We start from the raw sequence: 17,246 nt of genomic DNA, 5'->3' as shown, positions 1-17,246 counted from the left end.
CCAGTCCCTGGGTTCCCTGACGGCCCACGGCCCACTGACTGCACACCCTTCCGATCCAATTAATGATGGCGCCCACGCCTCCTGCCAAGCACATTTCCAATTTAAGCGGTCTCCAGCTCTCCACCACCACCACCACCCACTTCTCTCCTCCCCCTTCCCATTCCTCTCTGTGGGGGTTAGTTAACTAGTTGCCTACTTACTAATCCTTCTATTAACAAGATTTCAGCCTCCCTCCAAGGCCATACACTGAAATCTGTGAGGATTTGTGACTCTGACAGCGAAAAAAATTAGAAAGCAGCTAGTAAAACTTTCCTGAAGGATAGACATACCCAAGATCTAAAAATTATCTTAAAAGGACGGATTCCACCCTATGAATCCCCTCTTCTTACCTCCAGCTCCCTTTGATGAAAGATCGGTAACCTTAGCCATAAATGACAAATTCTGTAACAATTAGGTTTCTTCCCGAGAGCTCCATGGGGATGCAGGAGTAACTCTGTGGTTGGGGGGAGGGGTGCGGAGAGGAGGCTTGGGGGGCAGGTTCCTAGAGCCCCCGATTCTTCCTTTGGCCACCTGGTCCCAGGTTGCCGCGTCCCCCGGCGGCGCGCGCAGGTCAGCGCCGCGCCCGGGCGGTGGTGTGACTCGGAGGGGTGTGACTGCGAGCCCCCCGCGCGCGCCCGTCCCCACCCCCGCACCCTGTGCCCGCCCGCGCAGCGTGACTGGCCGCCGCCGCAGACCCGGCTCCAGGAGGCGCAGAGCGCGGCGCGCTGAGTGGGAGAGGCGAGCGGACTGCTGCCTAGCGGCCGCCGCGCCACCCTCCCTCCTCCGCTCCCTCCGCCCTTCTCTGGCGGCTGCGCTCCCTGGGAGCCCGGGAAGCCGCCGCTGCTCTGAGCCCGCAGCTCCAGCGCGGCGACCAGCGGCGAGGCGGGGGCGGCGGGAGCGCAGAGACCACAGGCCCCGGGGACAGGCGGAGGGGGGCACTGGCCTGGGCGGGCAGAACTGAGCGTGGGAGTGTTTGCGCGTGAGATCTAGGGCTGCTCCCGTGCTCCGTGCGGACCCCGCCAGCCCCAGCCCAGGTCGCTGCAGCCCAGGAACCTCCCGGCCGGTGCTCCAAGGCACGCGCGGCACAGCCATGAACACCAACGATGCCAAGGAGTATCTGGCCCGGAGGGAAATCCCTCAGCTTTTCGAGGTAGGGGGGTAGGGCTGATGGACGGCCGGGGGGATCTGGGGAAAGCATCTCCGGGCCTGGGGAGGCGGAGGCGGCTCCCCGTCCCACCTTGCAGATACGGGGCACGGAAGTGAAGGGGCTTGCAGAAGCTCGCTTTCCCGCTTGCTCGGGGTAGTCGCCTTTCCAGCGGGTGGCCGGGGTCCTTGTCCGATGGCTGGGCTCAGGAGCCCTAACCTCGCAGATCAAGTTTCAGTCTTCCAGCAGGGCTCTGGAAGCAGGTTGCCCCCAGCGTACCCCTCGGATGTGCAGGGTGGGCTGCGGGAGGCGCTCGGCCCCGCTTTCTAGGGGGCGAGGGCCAGGCCAGGTGGGTACGCTGGCGCTCTGGAGCGAGCAGGGACTCGAAACCGAGGGGTAGAGAGCCCTAGCCCCTACGTGCGCGGAGGGTCAGGACCCCGCAGTGAAGGGGAAGTGTGGACGGAAGTAGCCTTCTGCGGGGATAGCTTGGAGGAGAGGGATGAAGATGCAAAAAACAAATCCAAACCCGTCGAGTGCAGCACTATCTCCCGGGTGGCAGGCGCCCAGCGCTGCTATGCGCTTTCGGTGAATGAACTCCCGAGCACGTTTTCCGTTGCCTTGGAAGGGATCATTCTCCTTCCTCGCCTCCCTGACTGTAGCTTTCGCCTGCTTTCTCCATCCCACCTAGAGAAAGCAAGTCAGAGAGAGAGAGCCGCGAGGCGGGCGTGACTCCTGTTGCTCTGTCTTCGGACCACATTATAGCATCATCTCTACCGGGGTCCCAGGGGATAAGGAACACTTGGGAATGTGGGAGAGGAGGCTTGAGGGATGAACTAAAGGAACCTTGTTAGTTCTAAACGGCAGCCTACGTCTCGGAGCCTTTTGCTTCCTTTCCTTCTCTCTATATTTGAATTTTGGAATATTCCTGAGTTCTTTTTGTGTTTTCGGTTAAAAACAAAAACAAACAAAAAAGGGAAGCGAGCCAAGCTTCATAGATGGAGCCCTGACAGATGAATTCCATTCACTGCACCCCCCCCCCCCATTTCTAAAAGATGATAGACTGTAGACTGAGTCAGTAAACCAAGGGTCATGAGTTGTTGGAGGTTTGGTCTGCTAAAAGGAATTTTAAAACACCATTTGGGAAAAGAATCTGTTGCCTTTTTTCCAAATTGCCTTTAATATGGGCCACCATAATTGCAGATCTTCATTTTTTTCTCACCTCTGTAAGCCACTGGTTTCAGGTTGGTCTGAAGCCAAGATTTCCAGGTAAACCATACACAGCACAAGCCTGGTTTGTGAAACCCAAATCTAGCAAGTGTGTTACTCATGTTTGAAAAGAATGGGGAGGTGTTGCATAAGGACAGGTCTCGGGGGTGGGTAGGATTCTTCAAGGGTTTTCCTTTTTCTTTTTAATTTTCAAAAAATCAATATGGAGCAGAAGAGTTAAAAACACTATGAAGGTTTTGTCATAAATATTAATTCTGAGATAAATTTCATTTCTATACTTCTAAAAGAATAATTAGAAACATCTGCAGGAATGCCACCTGATTGCAAATTGCTGTCTATTTTCTTTGTAAATGTAGGTACTGTTTTTCCTCCTTGGTAACCACAGAGATTTTTGATAGTTTGTTCATTAAAATCTACACTGTGTATGCAGATAGGTGATAGCTGGCATTTTTGTTCAGGTATTATGTTTTGTTTTTCTGCATATGAATGGGACATTTAAAAATAGTGTACACCCAGAAAGGGAAGTCTACTCCCTTAGGTGAAATGCAGTAATACAATGTACTTAAATGCAATCCTGGACAACTGGAAGATGGAAAAGACTTCTGGGGACCTCCAAAGATTGCATCCCACCAGTAAGAATCTATGCTTTATCCAGCACAAGACAGAAGTAAAACCTACCAGTTCTCCGTGTAATAAACATAGACAGCAAAACCAAATGCTTTGTTTCCAAACTGGATTTTCTCCAGTAATAATGGTATGTGAAGTTTCTAACTATACAGTTAATCAATTAGGTATCTCTCAAACCAGAAACATTGCCTCAGCTGTAGACTTTAGACACCATTATAGACGGAGCAATTGATTATTAAATCTATATACTGTCAGACAACTAGATGTATATAATTGACCTTTTCAGATTTTCTCCTGACTTGAAACATCACATGTACTAAACAGGATATCTATGGTAGGTTCAAGTTTGAAATGTGCTTCCATTTTTAGAGTAAATGTTTAAAATAAAAAACACTTTCCCCTGATACTGTCATGATTTCTTAACTTTAGGTAACCTTAGGGTGTATGTGTTAATCTTATATTACTATACCTTAGGACAGAGATTTAGCAATTAATTTGAATTCTAGTGAAAGTCAAATTAGATTATTCAAGTTCTTAAAGGATTAACTCAGAATAATAATGTCTCTTGGTTTTCTTGGATCCCTGATGGTGGCTGATTATTAAGAGGGAAGGGTTAAAATTATCCATGAAGGAGTGGAACTGTTTCCCTCTAAAATCAGTACCCTTTGGGGAATCAGATTTCTTTAGGGAGGCTGGAGATGTATATTTTCCAGTAAAAAAAATTTTTTTTCATTAAGTATGTTCACTCATTTTTGGCAAGAATAGGGATTTTTTAAAAAGAGAGACCATGAGTGCTTCATATTGTAGTTGGATTATGTATGGGGCACAGATAATCTAGCATTTTCTTTTTATCCCATATCATATTTTTGCAAGACATAGAGAGAGGAATATGTAGGTTTTGGAATCAGAAACACTGAATTGGAATCCTTGGCTTACAAGTTTCCAGCTGGATAACCTTGATCAACTCATTAACATCTCTGAGCCATGGTTTCCTAATCGATAAAATGGGGGTAATAATACCACATAGGGCTAAGAGTGCATTGGGTGAGCTAAGGCATACAAAGAAACAGAGGAAGCACAGCCACAGTTAACTATATTAACATAGAAATGTGAGGAGTTAAACACAATGTGTGTGTCCGTGTATGTGTCAGCATGTGTCTGTGTATATATAACACAGGTCTTGACACACAAATGGAATGTGGATGCTCAGATTAGTTTTTTCCTCTCCCTCTGCAGTTGAACTCCTCCCAGCACTCTGACAATTTGGTATTTGAGAGAACAAATGTACCTGGAAAGAACTACATACCACTTTTGAGCAAATTGCACAAGAATAATTTGAAAATAAAATATTTAGCAAAGATGTCAGTCTTTCAAAGGATGTGTGTGTGTTGTACATTAATAATGTATATTGGTGATAATATTCCTCTATGCTTTTTCCATGAAATACTGTAAAGGAAAATATTTTGCACATCAGTCCAGTTCCCAGGAGTCATCATTTCCAAGTTTGTGGCATTTTTAGAAACTACTACATGTGACATATTGGACACCAGGTTTTCCTCTGTAACCTCAATGGATATTGTGGTGATCTATTATATATCAAATAGCATTTTTTAAAGTGTCAGACTATGTTTTGAATAAATTTTTTTTCCCAATTAGAAAACAGTCCAATGTGCCCCTACCATGTGCCAGGGACAATGTCAGAGGCTAGAGACTGAAAAATAAAAAAGACCTACTCCATGTTGTTGAAGAGTTTATAGCTTAGAAAATGAGACCAAAACATAAATTGATGGTTTCAGTATAAATGACAGGTAAAACTTTTTTTTCTGGGTAATATGGAATGCCAGGAAGAGGTCCATAAGCCAACCTGGGTGCTCAGAGGAGGCTTCCTGATCATAATAATATTAAAACCACCAACATCTATTGACTATTTACTATGCTCCAGGCCCTCAATATGCACTTTACAAATATTATATTTTTAATCCTTAAAAATTCTTGGAGGTAGGTAGAACTCCATTTCACAAATGAAGAAACCAAGGCTTGGAAGCTTTAAGAATGGGTAGGAATAAGACAAGTGATGACTGGAGCATTTTTACACTTTTTTACATTTTTACACTGCACTTTATCTCACTGTGATAGGGTGCCTCCATTTTAAACAATGTTGTTGTCTGAATTGTGTAAAAGGCAGAGAATGCTGAGCTGAACACTAATGGTCAAGAATTTAGGGGTTATCTTGGGGCGCCTGGGTGGCTCAGTGGGTTCAGCCTCTGCCTTCGGCTCAGGTCATGGTCCCAGAGTCCAGGGATCGAACCCTGCATTGGGCTCTCTGCTCAGTGGGGAGCCTGCTTCCCCCTCTCCCTCTGCCTGCTTCTCTGCCTACTTGTGATCTCTCTCTCTCTCTGTCAAATAAATAAACAAGTAAATAAAATCTAAAAAAAAAAAAAATTTAGGGGTTATCTTAATTACTCAGCAGATCATGATTCCACCTCTAATTGTTCGTTAAAAAAATAAATGCAAAGAACAAAAGCAACCCAGAGTTCAAAGATGAGTCATAGAACTATTTTAACAAAGGTGGTTTCAACACCTATTTCATACGGGCATATTTTGTTGTATTCCAGAGCCTTCTGAATGGACTGATGTGTTCTAAGCCAGAAGACCCCATAGAGTACTTGGAAAGTTGTTTACAGAAAGTCAAGGAATTAGGCGGCTGTGACAAAGTGAAGTGGGATACATTTGTCAGCCAGGAAAAGAAGACCTTACCTCCTCTCAATGGAGGACAATCACGGAGATCCTTTCTAAGAAATGGTAATGTATATGTAGAATAATTGTTTATTATTGTTATTATTACAGCAGTTCTTTTTATAAAACACACCATATAGACTGTAGGGGGTCATTTATTTTAATAGGTTTCCAAAAGCCTAGAGAGATATTTGGCCCTGGAACATGATTAATCTCTCTGCTCCAAATTCTGATCACCTTTGTGATGAGACAAAAGCCCATGCCACTGTCCAACATTTCCCGAAAGGCTTAATGAAGTTTTGTATTTCTGACTTCATTATTTTGCAAAATGAATAACATTAGCAAACTATGAATTTTTCTTAAAATTGCAGAGTTTCCCAAATAAATGGATAGACAAAATAGTTATTATGTAACAATTCAACATTTCTTAATTAGCTGGGAAGAGCTTGGCATAATATGTTTCCAAACTCAGAGTTCGTATTAATGCATCTGCCTAAGTGCATATTAAGTTTATACTAATTAATCCAACAAGTATTTATTAAGCAGCTACTGAGTGCATCATAATAGATTAGGCATTTGGATGCTATAAAAGAAGTAGAAGACATGAACTTGTCTAGCAATTTTAAGAAGAGCTTGGAACTAAGAACTGGAGTTCACCAGAGGAAATTCAGGGTATATTCTGAGAACTTTCTGAACTACATGCTCATCAAAATTAATGGTTCAACATCAGCCAACCACCTATTAGGCTCTGGTTGAAATTGAGAAGTATAATCATTTGTGTGGAACAGAATCAGAGGAAACCAAGTTTATTCTTTCCCAGTGGCCAAGATCATTATATTTTCAAAATTTATACCACTTTCAAAAATTATACCATGAAATGTTTGCAGTATTTGTAATACAAGTATTACAAGCATTTGTAACAAATACAAGAGGGAAATAAACTCCAGTTTATTTACTTAGTCATGACCTGCTTAGATTTTATTTGAATCAGTGTGTGTAGGGCGGGGGGTAGTTATAGTGTGTTAATTTTTAAGAAGCACAAACAGAAAGGGTAGGCAGAAACATTTTCTCAGAAGCATCTCCAGAGAGCAGGATACTTCCCTATCCATGTAGTAATCATCACTAGTTGGTAGAGGCCCGAAGGTGCAAGTGACCATTGTCTCTTGGGCACATCACTCAGTAAATTTCTGCTTTGGTGAACAAATGATGTTTCCATGGCCTTGAAAGTTTCACGTACCTTCCCCAAACAGCTAACTTACTTCCCTGGGTATTGTTATACTGTTAGAATCTGGCCCTTTAATTCAGTGAGATCAGTATGGGGAACCATTTCTAAACCTTAAAGTACTAACAAACCTCAGGTATTACAGGATTTAGTCTAAAATATTTTTACATTTTTAAAATTTAAATTTAAGAGGTATGTCATCCCTTAGTCCAAAAGCTGCTCTTAGACTGGGTATGAAAAGTGACTGTTTTGCAACAAAATAAAATCCGAATGCTTCTATTTCATACCGTTACTTGGCTTGATTATACATAGAAGCCAGGTAGGCCAAGTGTGTAGTAGAAAACAGTGGAGACTGTGGCCAAGTAAGTGAGAACAGTCATTGTCTAAAGACAGTCATGTACAAATTTTGGAAAAATGTTGACTGAACAAAACATCTCTATGGGACTGTATTAGGCCCACAAATCACCAGTTTGGAACTCCTGTGTGAGCAGGATAAGCTAAAACAGGAATGTAAAATATAGGTTTAACTTCCATTAGAATTACAATTGTGTATTAATTTTAAAATCTCCATATCTACTAATACTTTACCAGAATTCTTTCTCTGAGATCTTTTTTTTTTTAAGATTTTATTTATTTATTTGACAGAGAGAGATCACAAGTAGACGGAGAGGCAGGCAGAGAGAGAGGGAAGCAGGCTCCCTGCTGAGCAGAGAGCCCGATGCGGGCCTCGATCCCAGGACCCCGAGATCATGACCTGAGCCGAAGGCAGCGGCTTAACCCACTGAGCCACCCAGGCGCCCCTCTCTGAGATCTTTTAATCATCAAATAGAACCTTTCGATGTACTATGATGACAAGAATGCCTTGTTAGATTCCTGTATCTAAGACACATGCTGAAAGACAGAAAATGGTTTCTAAATGGAATTTTCTGTAATAACATTTTATTTTATGAGATGGTTTACATACTTGTGCTTTGTAAGTTTTAGCTATCATTTATGGAATATATTATTAAATTAAAGGAAACTGATAACTTCCTCATAACTTAAAGCATCATTATTTCTAGAAATAAAGTGATTCATGCATATTTTGCTGAAATATTAATATAGCTATGTTAATATATAATTATCATAAAAAATTATTCTATGAATTAAGACATTTTAATCATTTAGGCAAATTGCTTTCATACATAAAGGTATGATAAAAAGCAAAGATAAATTATTGACTGAAGGGATTTTATTATCAATGTAAGATAAGCATCCATTTTTTTCCCCCATCATATGTACACAATTGAACAAATAATTAGTTGTGAATAAGAGTTCTAATCCTGTAGCTCCAAATGACCAAAGAGCTTCTGTTCTGGAATGTCTCATTATCGTCTTATACTCAACATGTTTAGAAGCAAGCATAGCATATTTGCTTCAAAACCAGCACTTCCTTCTTTTCTTATTTCAATGAAGTCAGTCAGTGAATCAGTTGAGCATTAAAATAACCATTTATTAGCACTGCTATTGTCAGACATTCTTTTAGGACTGAGGATGTAGCCCCTGAGAAAGAACAAACATGGTACCTGCCCTCATGGAGTGACCTAGAGGATATTATGTTAAGTGAAATAAGTCAGTTAGAGAAAGACAAATACTACAGGATTTCCTCAAATGTGGAATTTTTGTTTGTTTTTCACTCACGTGTGGAATTTAAAACAAAACAAACAAACAAAACCAGAATCTTTTTTTTAAAAATATTTTATTTATTTATTTATTTGACAGAGAGAGATCACAAGTAGGTAGATAGGCAGGCAGAGAGAGAGAGGAGAAAGCAGGCTCCCTGCCAAGCAGAGAGCCCGATACGGGACTCAATCCCAGGACCCTGAGATCATGATCTGAGCTGAAGGCAGAGGCTCAACCCACTTAGCCATCCAGGCGCCCCAAAACCAGAATCTTAAATACAGAGAATAAACTGTTGGTTGCCAGAAGGGAGGTAGTTGGAGATACGGGTGAAATAATGGGGATTAAGAGGATACTTCTCTTGACGAGCGCTGAGAAATGTATAGAATTGTTGAGTCATTGCATTGTAAACTAAACTAATAAAACACTATGTTAATTATACTTCAATTTTAAAAATAAAAAATAAAATAATAAAGTAAATTAAAAAGAAATGTTTTGCAAATACTATAGGAGATTAGATAGTGAACACTCTATACAGGTATGATGTATGTGTATTATGTACATATATGGTATATATACACACTATATATATCATATGTATACAAATAATATACATACATGCATATATACATATATATAAGTAATATGTATGTATATAAGTCATATACATATGTATATGTATGTACATAAAAATTATATAGACTATAATGTTGGGGTTGTTTTTTAAGAATTTTTAGAAGAGATGTTGATCAGGAATAATTGTTGAAATAAGAATAATGAAGTCAGTGATCATTTTGACTATGGAATAAAAAACATTGATGGTGAAAAAAATATACTTAAAATTAGAAGCAGAGTGGGTGATTTAGGAAATACCATATGCGATAGGATCAACCACATTAACAGGGGAATGGATCCAACCTAGGCTTGGGTTCAGGGTAATGCTTGGAGACAGAAAGCTGAGTGGGTGTTAGCTAGGGAAGGATGGGGGAGTTTGAGTAGGTACCAGGGGATAGAGAATAGGAGTTCCTGACCTAGAGGAAGAGGCTATGATATAGACAGGAGTGAGAGAAGCCCACTATTTCTGGAGCAGAAGAGAGTAGGCAGAAAGATGCTATAGGAAATGCAATGTGTTCCTTATTTATTTAGACTTGAAACCTGGTAATTGTCTTTGTAATATCACCTCCTTTCATGTCACGGATCTCAATCTTAACCATGTTCTTCATATCTAACCACTCATGTCCATTTCCCATGCTACCCTTCTAAGTGAAGCCCTCATTTCTCACCTGTGCATTACTGTACCTGACTCCTAGCTGCTATTCTTTGTGCTCCGCATCTCCCTACTCAATCCCTTCTAACCACTACCAGATTAATCTTCCTAAAAAACATTTCATATTAAATTATGTCACTGCTTTACCCCCCCACGCCCAAAAAAACTCTCTGCTGGCTTTCTACCAGATTAAAAGCAAAGGCTCTTCACCCTGTGGCCACACTCAGCCTACCCATCTTCTGGGTATTAGGACTTCTCTGTGCCCCCCAGAATCCTGACACACAGGGTGAGGAAGGAAGGAACCATGAACTATAGGAATCCCAGCTGAGGCTTGAACAACGCGGGAGTTAACAGCTGCATAAGGTTGTGAAAGTTGTGAGATTGTATACTCCACAACTCTAGGGAGCACCATTTGCAGAGACCAGGATATATACAGATTACCAAACAAGACTAGGCACTACTCAGAAAGTTTCCTCTGAACAGGAGTTGGCAAACTATAACCCATGAGCTAAGTCTGTCTCAGTCTGTCTGTCAGTCTGTCTCAGACTGACCTGAGTCTGTTTTTTTTTCTTTTTTTTTTTAATTTCTTTTTAGCGTAACAGTATTCATTGTTTTTGCATCACACCCAGTGCTCCATGCAATCCGTGCCCTCCCTAATACCCACCACCTGGTTCCCCCAACCTCCCACCCCCCGTTTTTATAAATAAGGTTTTATCATAACACAAGTTCATCTATTTGTTTATATGTTGTCTATGACTTCTTTCCTGCTACCGTGGCCAAGTGGAGTATGAGACTGTTCGATGTTCAAAATATTGCATATCTGGCCCTTTAAGAAAAAGTTTGCAGATCCCTTACAGGATGGGGTCTTCTTCCAGTTGAAAAAAATCAAACTCATTTAGTTTGAAAATTTTTCTCTACTCATGGGCTAAGTACAAAAAATGTTTTATTATGCTTATTTTTTTCCCGTTTCAAAGTTCTCTTACTCTTTTGCAGTAATGCCTGAAAATTCAAACTTTCCATATCGGCGGTATGATCGGCTCCCTCCAATCCATCAATTCTCCATAGAAAGTGATACGGACCTCTCCGAGACTGCAGAGTTAATTGAGGAGTATGAGGTTTTTGATCCTACTAGACCTCGACCCAAAATCATTCTTGTCATAGGTATGAGGACAGAAAGCAAAATTCTTATACTACTGCTGTCTTTGCTTATATATTTACATTTCAAAAAATTATGTTAATTATGCATATTTGCAAATACTAAGTTGGGTAATGACAAACGACAGAAACAAGAGCTCAAGAGCTCAAGAGAGAGTAGATATATATACACAATGGAATACTATGCAGCCATCAAAAGAAATGAAATCTTGCCATTTGCGACGATGTGGATGGAACTAGAGGGTATCATGCTTATCGAAATAAGTCAATCGGAGAAAGACAACTATCATATGATCTCCCTGATATGAGGGATAGGAGATGCAACATGGGGGGTTAAGGGGGTAGGAGAAGAGTAAATGAAACAAGATGGAATTGGGAGGGAGACAAACCATAAGTGACTCTTAATCTCACAAAACAAACTGAGGGTTGATGGGGGGAGGGGGGTTGGGAGGGGGGTGGGATTATGGACACTGGGGAGGGTATGTGCTATGGTGAGTGCTGTGAAGTGTGTAAACCTGGTGATTCACAGACCTGTACCCCTGGGGATAAAAATATATTATATGTTTATAAAAAATAAAATTAATTAAAAAAAAAGAAATATTTTTAGCATAATTTCCAATAAAATGGAATTATTATAATTATAATTATATGATCTTTTATAGAATCTCATTACAATGTCCTAAAAATTCTCTATAATAAATTGAAAGTATTAATTTCCTCAAGATTTATTATCCTATGGTTTTATCTGTTTAACTTTTAACATAGATAACTGAATGACTTAAAAGTTTTCTAGGGGCGCCTGGGTGGCTCAGTGGGTTAAAGCCGCTGCCTTTGGCTCAGGTCATGATCCCAGGGTCCTGGGATCGAGCACCGCATCGGGCTCTCTGCTCAGCAGGGAACCTGCTTCCCTTCCTCTCTCTCTGCCTGCCTCTCTGCCTACTTGTGATCTCTGTCTGTCAAATACATAAATAAAATCTTTAAAAAAAAAAAGTTTTCTAAACATGATATGTTTTTATCTTTTTTACTCAACAAATTGAATTTTTCTTCACTATTAACTTTAGAGGGTAATAATAATAATAATAATATGTTGGTAAAGACTCATATAAATGAATCTTCTATATAGCAAACTGGCACCTAAACAAAAACTGAAGTTTTGATGTTTCAGACAAGCAAATCTAGTAGAATAGTGTTTTACACAGCACATAACATCTGAGTATTAATCAAAATGATAATAACAGTTACTTTTTAACATTGCTTACTATGAATGAGTATGAAAATATTAGTCTGATGTCATTTCAGAAGGAACGAATGTGGAAAATGTTGAAAGTCTTTTGCAAAACGCATTTCTGACCATTCTCGCAAATTCTAACTTCCTCAAAATCTGTAAAAATCATGAGGAGACCTGTGAACCTGGAATATGTCATCACTGTCTCCTGTTCCAGTTTGACTCATCTTTCAGAGAGATAACCAAAAGCGAAAATCAAGCGTGAATGTTCAGAGCTCTTCTTGTCAGTAGTGTTAACAGAGGGCAAAATGAATACGGCCCCCTATGCAAGGAAGTACTGTTTCCAGAAGATAGAATGATGATAGCAACTAGGACAAAAGCATGCAAATAAACACACCATTCTATAACAAGAATTTAAGTTCACCATACTAGAAGGAGTGACATTGGTCCATCTCTCAGTGTAATGAAAATGAAATTGCAAATATATTTAACCCTGAATTGTTTAAAACAGTAGTGTAGGAAGAAAGTATAGAAACTGGCTTTCTAAAAGTCATTATTCTTATGATGTATGGGAGGCACAATTATGCCATAAATCTCTCATTTTTTGAAAATGAAATGTTGTCTGTGTGTGCTTAAAAGTTGGACCTAGAAGATGAGGAAATGCTTGATTAAAACAGAGCTACAAAAACAAACAAACAAATAAATAAAACAGAGCTACAGGTGAAGAATAATTGGAAATTATTTTGCCATTTTATGATGAAATATTCTTTCAATCTTATTTTTCTTGTTGCTGTTACTAAAATATTGGTAATTATTAATAGGACAAACAAATGGAGGCTTGACTGCCCATGAAAAAGGTGTAATACCAAAATGCTCTCATGTAAAACAACACATACATGAATTTTTTGTGCATTGCAAATTTTATACGAAAATGACTAAAATATTTCAACAAACTAAGATCTCTGGAGAAGATATAAATGCTTCAAATCTCCTCTGCTTCAAAGAACTCCACAGTTCTTTTTTACTCAGTAAAATCAGCTGGCTTCCCAAGAGTGTGATTCTGGTTTTAGACTTACACACTATAAAGTTTTATGTATCCCAGGAATGATGCAGAACCAATGAGTGTAAATAACTTTTAGATTTTAGAGGACTGAGTTATGAGAAGAAAGGAAAAACCGAACCTTAGGTTATCTGAGAAAATTGGGGCAATTTTATGAATTGTGAGGAATTATAATTGTACTCGAACCTTATAAATTTGTATTGTACCAGCCTAAAAAAGGAGTGGAGCAGGTACAGATACCCACGTGGTTTTACATTCAAATAAACAAAATTTCCTTTCTGGTGATGCAGAATTTTTTTAACGCTGGACTTCTTGGCACAGACATGAATCTCTCTTACGTTAATTATAAAATTTAAGAGATAGATGGATCCTAATATTTATAAGTATTAGCGATTAATAAAATAAAATTAAGCTCACTCTGGTTTCAGAGAGAATATGAAATTAATTTGTTAGTTAAGCCCATCTAATAAAGTAATGCTATTCTCTTTAATTGTGCAAATCATATGTTTGTGTTGTCTGCTATTTGCTTCTGTTAGTTGACAAAATTTTTTTTCTTGAAGGTGCCATAACTTTCTTAGCATGCTTGATTTTTTTGAATTCAGTGGGATTTATAATCTCTTAGTTTGATGGTTTATGAGATAAAGTGTGGAAATATAGTTTATGAAAGATAACTTTCATTCTTCAAGGATCAAATCAGCTTAAATTTTTTTTTAAGATTTTATTTATTTATTTGACAGACAGAGATCACAAGTAGGCAGAGAGGCAGGCAGAGAAAGAGGGGGAAACAGGCTCCCTGCTCAGCAGAAAGCCTGATGTGGGGCTCTATCCCAGGACCCTGAGATCATGACCTGAGCCAAAGACAGGGGCTTAACCCACTGAGCCACCCAGGTGCCCCTCAAATCAGCTTAAATTTGATGGAGTTATTCATATAATTTTTTATTTCAAGCCAATCCATGAACCACATCATAGGTTAATAGGCCTAAAACAGCTATTTAGAACCCACACTTTTTATCTGCAAAGGAATTAATTTAATTTAGTAGTAGTTCATAATGTTATATCTAATAGGGTGGGATTTAGAGTTTCTTGGAAAGAGAATAGTTTAAAATGCAAACAAATTCCAATCCTGAGTTTACTAAAGCAGTAAAAAAAGGTGAAAGCCACATGTCATCAGGTGTATTATTTGGTGTTGGGGTTGAGAAATGATTCGCATTGATCTTAGAATTCTGCACCTTAAAATTTTTATTTTTGTTTTTTAATTTTTAAGGATTTATTTATTTATTGAGAGAGAGAGAGAGACAAGAGAGAGAGCAAGGACAGGGAAAGGGAGACTAGCAGACTCCTCTCTGGGCAAGGAGCCTGAGGCAGGGCTCCATCCCAGGACCCTGAGATTATGACCTGAGCCAAAATGAAGAGTCAGATACTTAACCAACCGAGCCACCCAGGCACCCGTGCACTTAAAAATTTTAAAGAGGGAATAAGCCCTGGCCAACTAAGTCTACTCATTCCCAACTCTCCTTACAAAAAAAACAAAGAGACACCTTTCTTTTTTACTTACTCCATTTTGCAAAAAATAATTATGAAATAATCATATATAATATGACTTCTACTCCCCCTGCCAAAGCTTGATATATTGAATAAGTAGGGAGAACATCAACTTACTTTTCTATTGAATTTTTATTTTCAGCATTGCTTAATAAATTATAATTATTTTCAGTGAAAAATTCCAAAACATTTCATTCCTTATTAGACATTGACCTTTAGAAATATTTTTCTGCAGTCAATAACTTATGCTTAAATACTTGAAAATATTTCGGTTTGATAATTATGAAGAAGTAACAAGTCAGGGTGCCTGGGTGACTCAGGTGGTTAAGACTCTGACTTCAGCTTGGATCATGATCTCAGTGCCCTAGGATCTAGCCTGGAGTCGTTGGGCTCGGTGCTCCAAGGGGAGTGTACTTTTCCCTCTCTTTCTCCTTCTGTCCCTCCTCCTCCCCCTGCTCATGTTCTCTCTCTCTCTCTCCCATAGGAATAGAATGTTTAAAGGAAAAAAAAAGTGACAAATCAAAATCAGACTGGGCTGATTGCTATATGCTTTATTTAGATTGCTTAGACTTCAGATTCCAATTAGTCTAGGTTGTTTAGAAATATAAATTAAAATAATCCAATATGATTGGAAATAAAATGTGAGGCATATACTTTATAATTATTTCAGGACTTAAGCTTCTAAAGCGTAAATGGTAATTACCAACGATTAGTATTGAGTAAGATTGATTGCAAAATGTGGATTACTTCGTACTAATGTATCACAAAATCGAAATTCTCATGAGCTCTAGGAAATTCTCCTGCTTTAAGAACCTATTCCATTCACTCTGTATTCATTGCATAAACCTTCTTTGGAATTGAAAGGAGATGAGGCAAGGAGACCCATGCACAGAGTTTAAAAAAAAAAAGATTTAGATAAATTGTCTCAATATTGATGTCCCTTTGGGTTTGAAAACAACTGTTACATTTCACCAAATTGCACATTAGCTCTTTGTTGGCATGGAACGCATTTCTGTTATTTTGATCATTATCTCTTGTGTCCCATAGATTTTTCTTTGATTACAGAGGGGGAAAAAATAGGTTTTGCAAAGAACATGAAACTGTTTCTCACAACTGCATTGTTCAATTTTCTAAAGTAGTTATTTACTAAACTAGGTAAAGGAAAAAATGTCTCTTTCATCTAAGAAAGTTGATCGTAGTTCGGTCCTTTCCTTGGCGAAGCCTACACTTGCTTTGCCTTCAGAGTTAGCACTGAGAATGGTGGAAGAGTGGAGTTGCCCACCCTGCTACCCCTGATCTAGACTCTGCATCTCAAAACAGAGGTATTAGCTGTATAAAAAGGAGTTTCTTCTTGTATCTGAAGATCACAATTCTGCCTGTTTTAAATGATAGGTGGTCCGGGAAGTGGAAAGGGTACTCAAAGTTTGAAAATCGCAGAACGTTACGGATTCCAATACATTTCGGTGGGAGAATTATTAAGAAAGAAGATCCACAGTACGAGCAGCAATAGAAAATGGAGTCTTATTGCCAAAATAATTACAACTGGAGAATTGGCCCCACAGGTACTGCTGTGTAATTTGCTTCTATTCTGCAAAGATTTTTAATACCAGTGGTGAGTATAAGCTTCACTGTGTTTTTTTTAATCTTTTTTTTTTTTAATTTATAAAAGGAAACAACAATTACAGAGATAAAACAGAAATTGATGCAAATACCTGATGAAGAGGGCATTGTTATCGATGGCTTTCCAAGAGATGTTGCCCAGGCTCTGTCTTTTGAGGACCAAGTAAGAATGTCTCTATTTTAAATGATGTATTTTTGCTTACAACTTTGAGATTTATAAAAAAAAAAAAAGATTTCTTGGGAGACTTGCTGTTATTCTGAAAGAATTCTGGTCTGAAAACAGGAAAGTACATCAGTATGGCTTGACAGAAGGTCATTCCCTTGGAATACATGCCTAAAAATTGGAGACCGTCTCTGCCAAAAAAGAAAAAAAAAACTAATAATAGAATTTGTGATTTTTATTTAAAAAATGCAAACCTCTATGAATTTTATTTCAAAATACTTTACCTAAGATTATGTCTTTCATCTTTAATTACTTAAACCAAGCCTGTTCTATACCGCCCAGCAGTATAAAACATCACGCTGTACTTCTATGGATACCAAATCAGGAAACCCTCTTAAGTGAGGTGTAAAATACTAAACCACCTACCTATAACAAGGCAGGGTTCATGTTGCCAAAACTTACTCAAATTTCAGTAGACTATGCATGCTCAACAACTAATATGTATATTCTTAAGGGAAATAAATCAATTAAAATATTTTGTATATCTACTTAATCTTTGA

General features: G+C 39.0%; 1 protein-coding gene across 3 annotated transcripts in view; it reads left to right on the top strand.

Annotated features, from left to right (window-relative positions):
• The first annotated feature begins 702 nt into the window (after positions 1 to 702).
• AK5 (adenylate kinase 5) overlaps positions 703 to 17,246 on the top strand; it is a 248,707-nt gene continuing 232,163 nt past the window's right edge. Inside the window, exons 1-5 of one of the 3 annotated variants that reach the window (XM_047726753.1) lie at positions 703 to 1,189; positions 5,653 to 5,839; positions 10,987 to 11,082; positions 16,296 to 16,465; positions 16,573 to 16,686. In XM_047726753.1, the coding sequence (XP_047582709.1) occupies positions 1,130 to 1,189; positions 5,653 to 5,839; positions 10,987 to 11,082; positions 16,296 to 16,465; positions 16,573 to 16,686 (627 nt within the window). In that variant the 5' untranslated portion in view covers positions 703 to 1,129. Of the gene's footprint in view, positions 1,190 to 5,652; positions 5,840 to 10,914; positions 11,083 to 16,295; positions 16,466 to 16,572; positions 16,687 to 17,246 lie in introns of all 3 variants that reach the window. The other 2 variants (XM_047726752.1, XM_047726754.1) reach the window with 2 other exon arrangements.

Source organism: Lutra lutra, chromosome 4 (genome assembly GCF_902655055.1).
Source record: "Lutra lutra chromosome 4, mLutLut1.2, whole genome shotgun sequence".
Classification (NCBI taxonomy): Eukaryota; Metazoa; Chordata; class Mammalia; order Carnivora; family Mustelidae; genus Lutra; species Lutra lutra.
The sequence above is the reverse complement of the archived record's forward strand: the minus strand, read 5'-3'. Positions and strand labels throughout refer to the sequence as shown.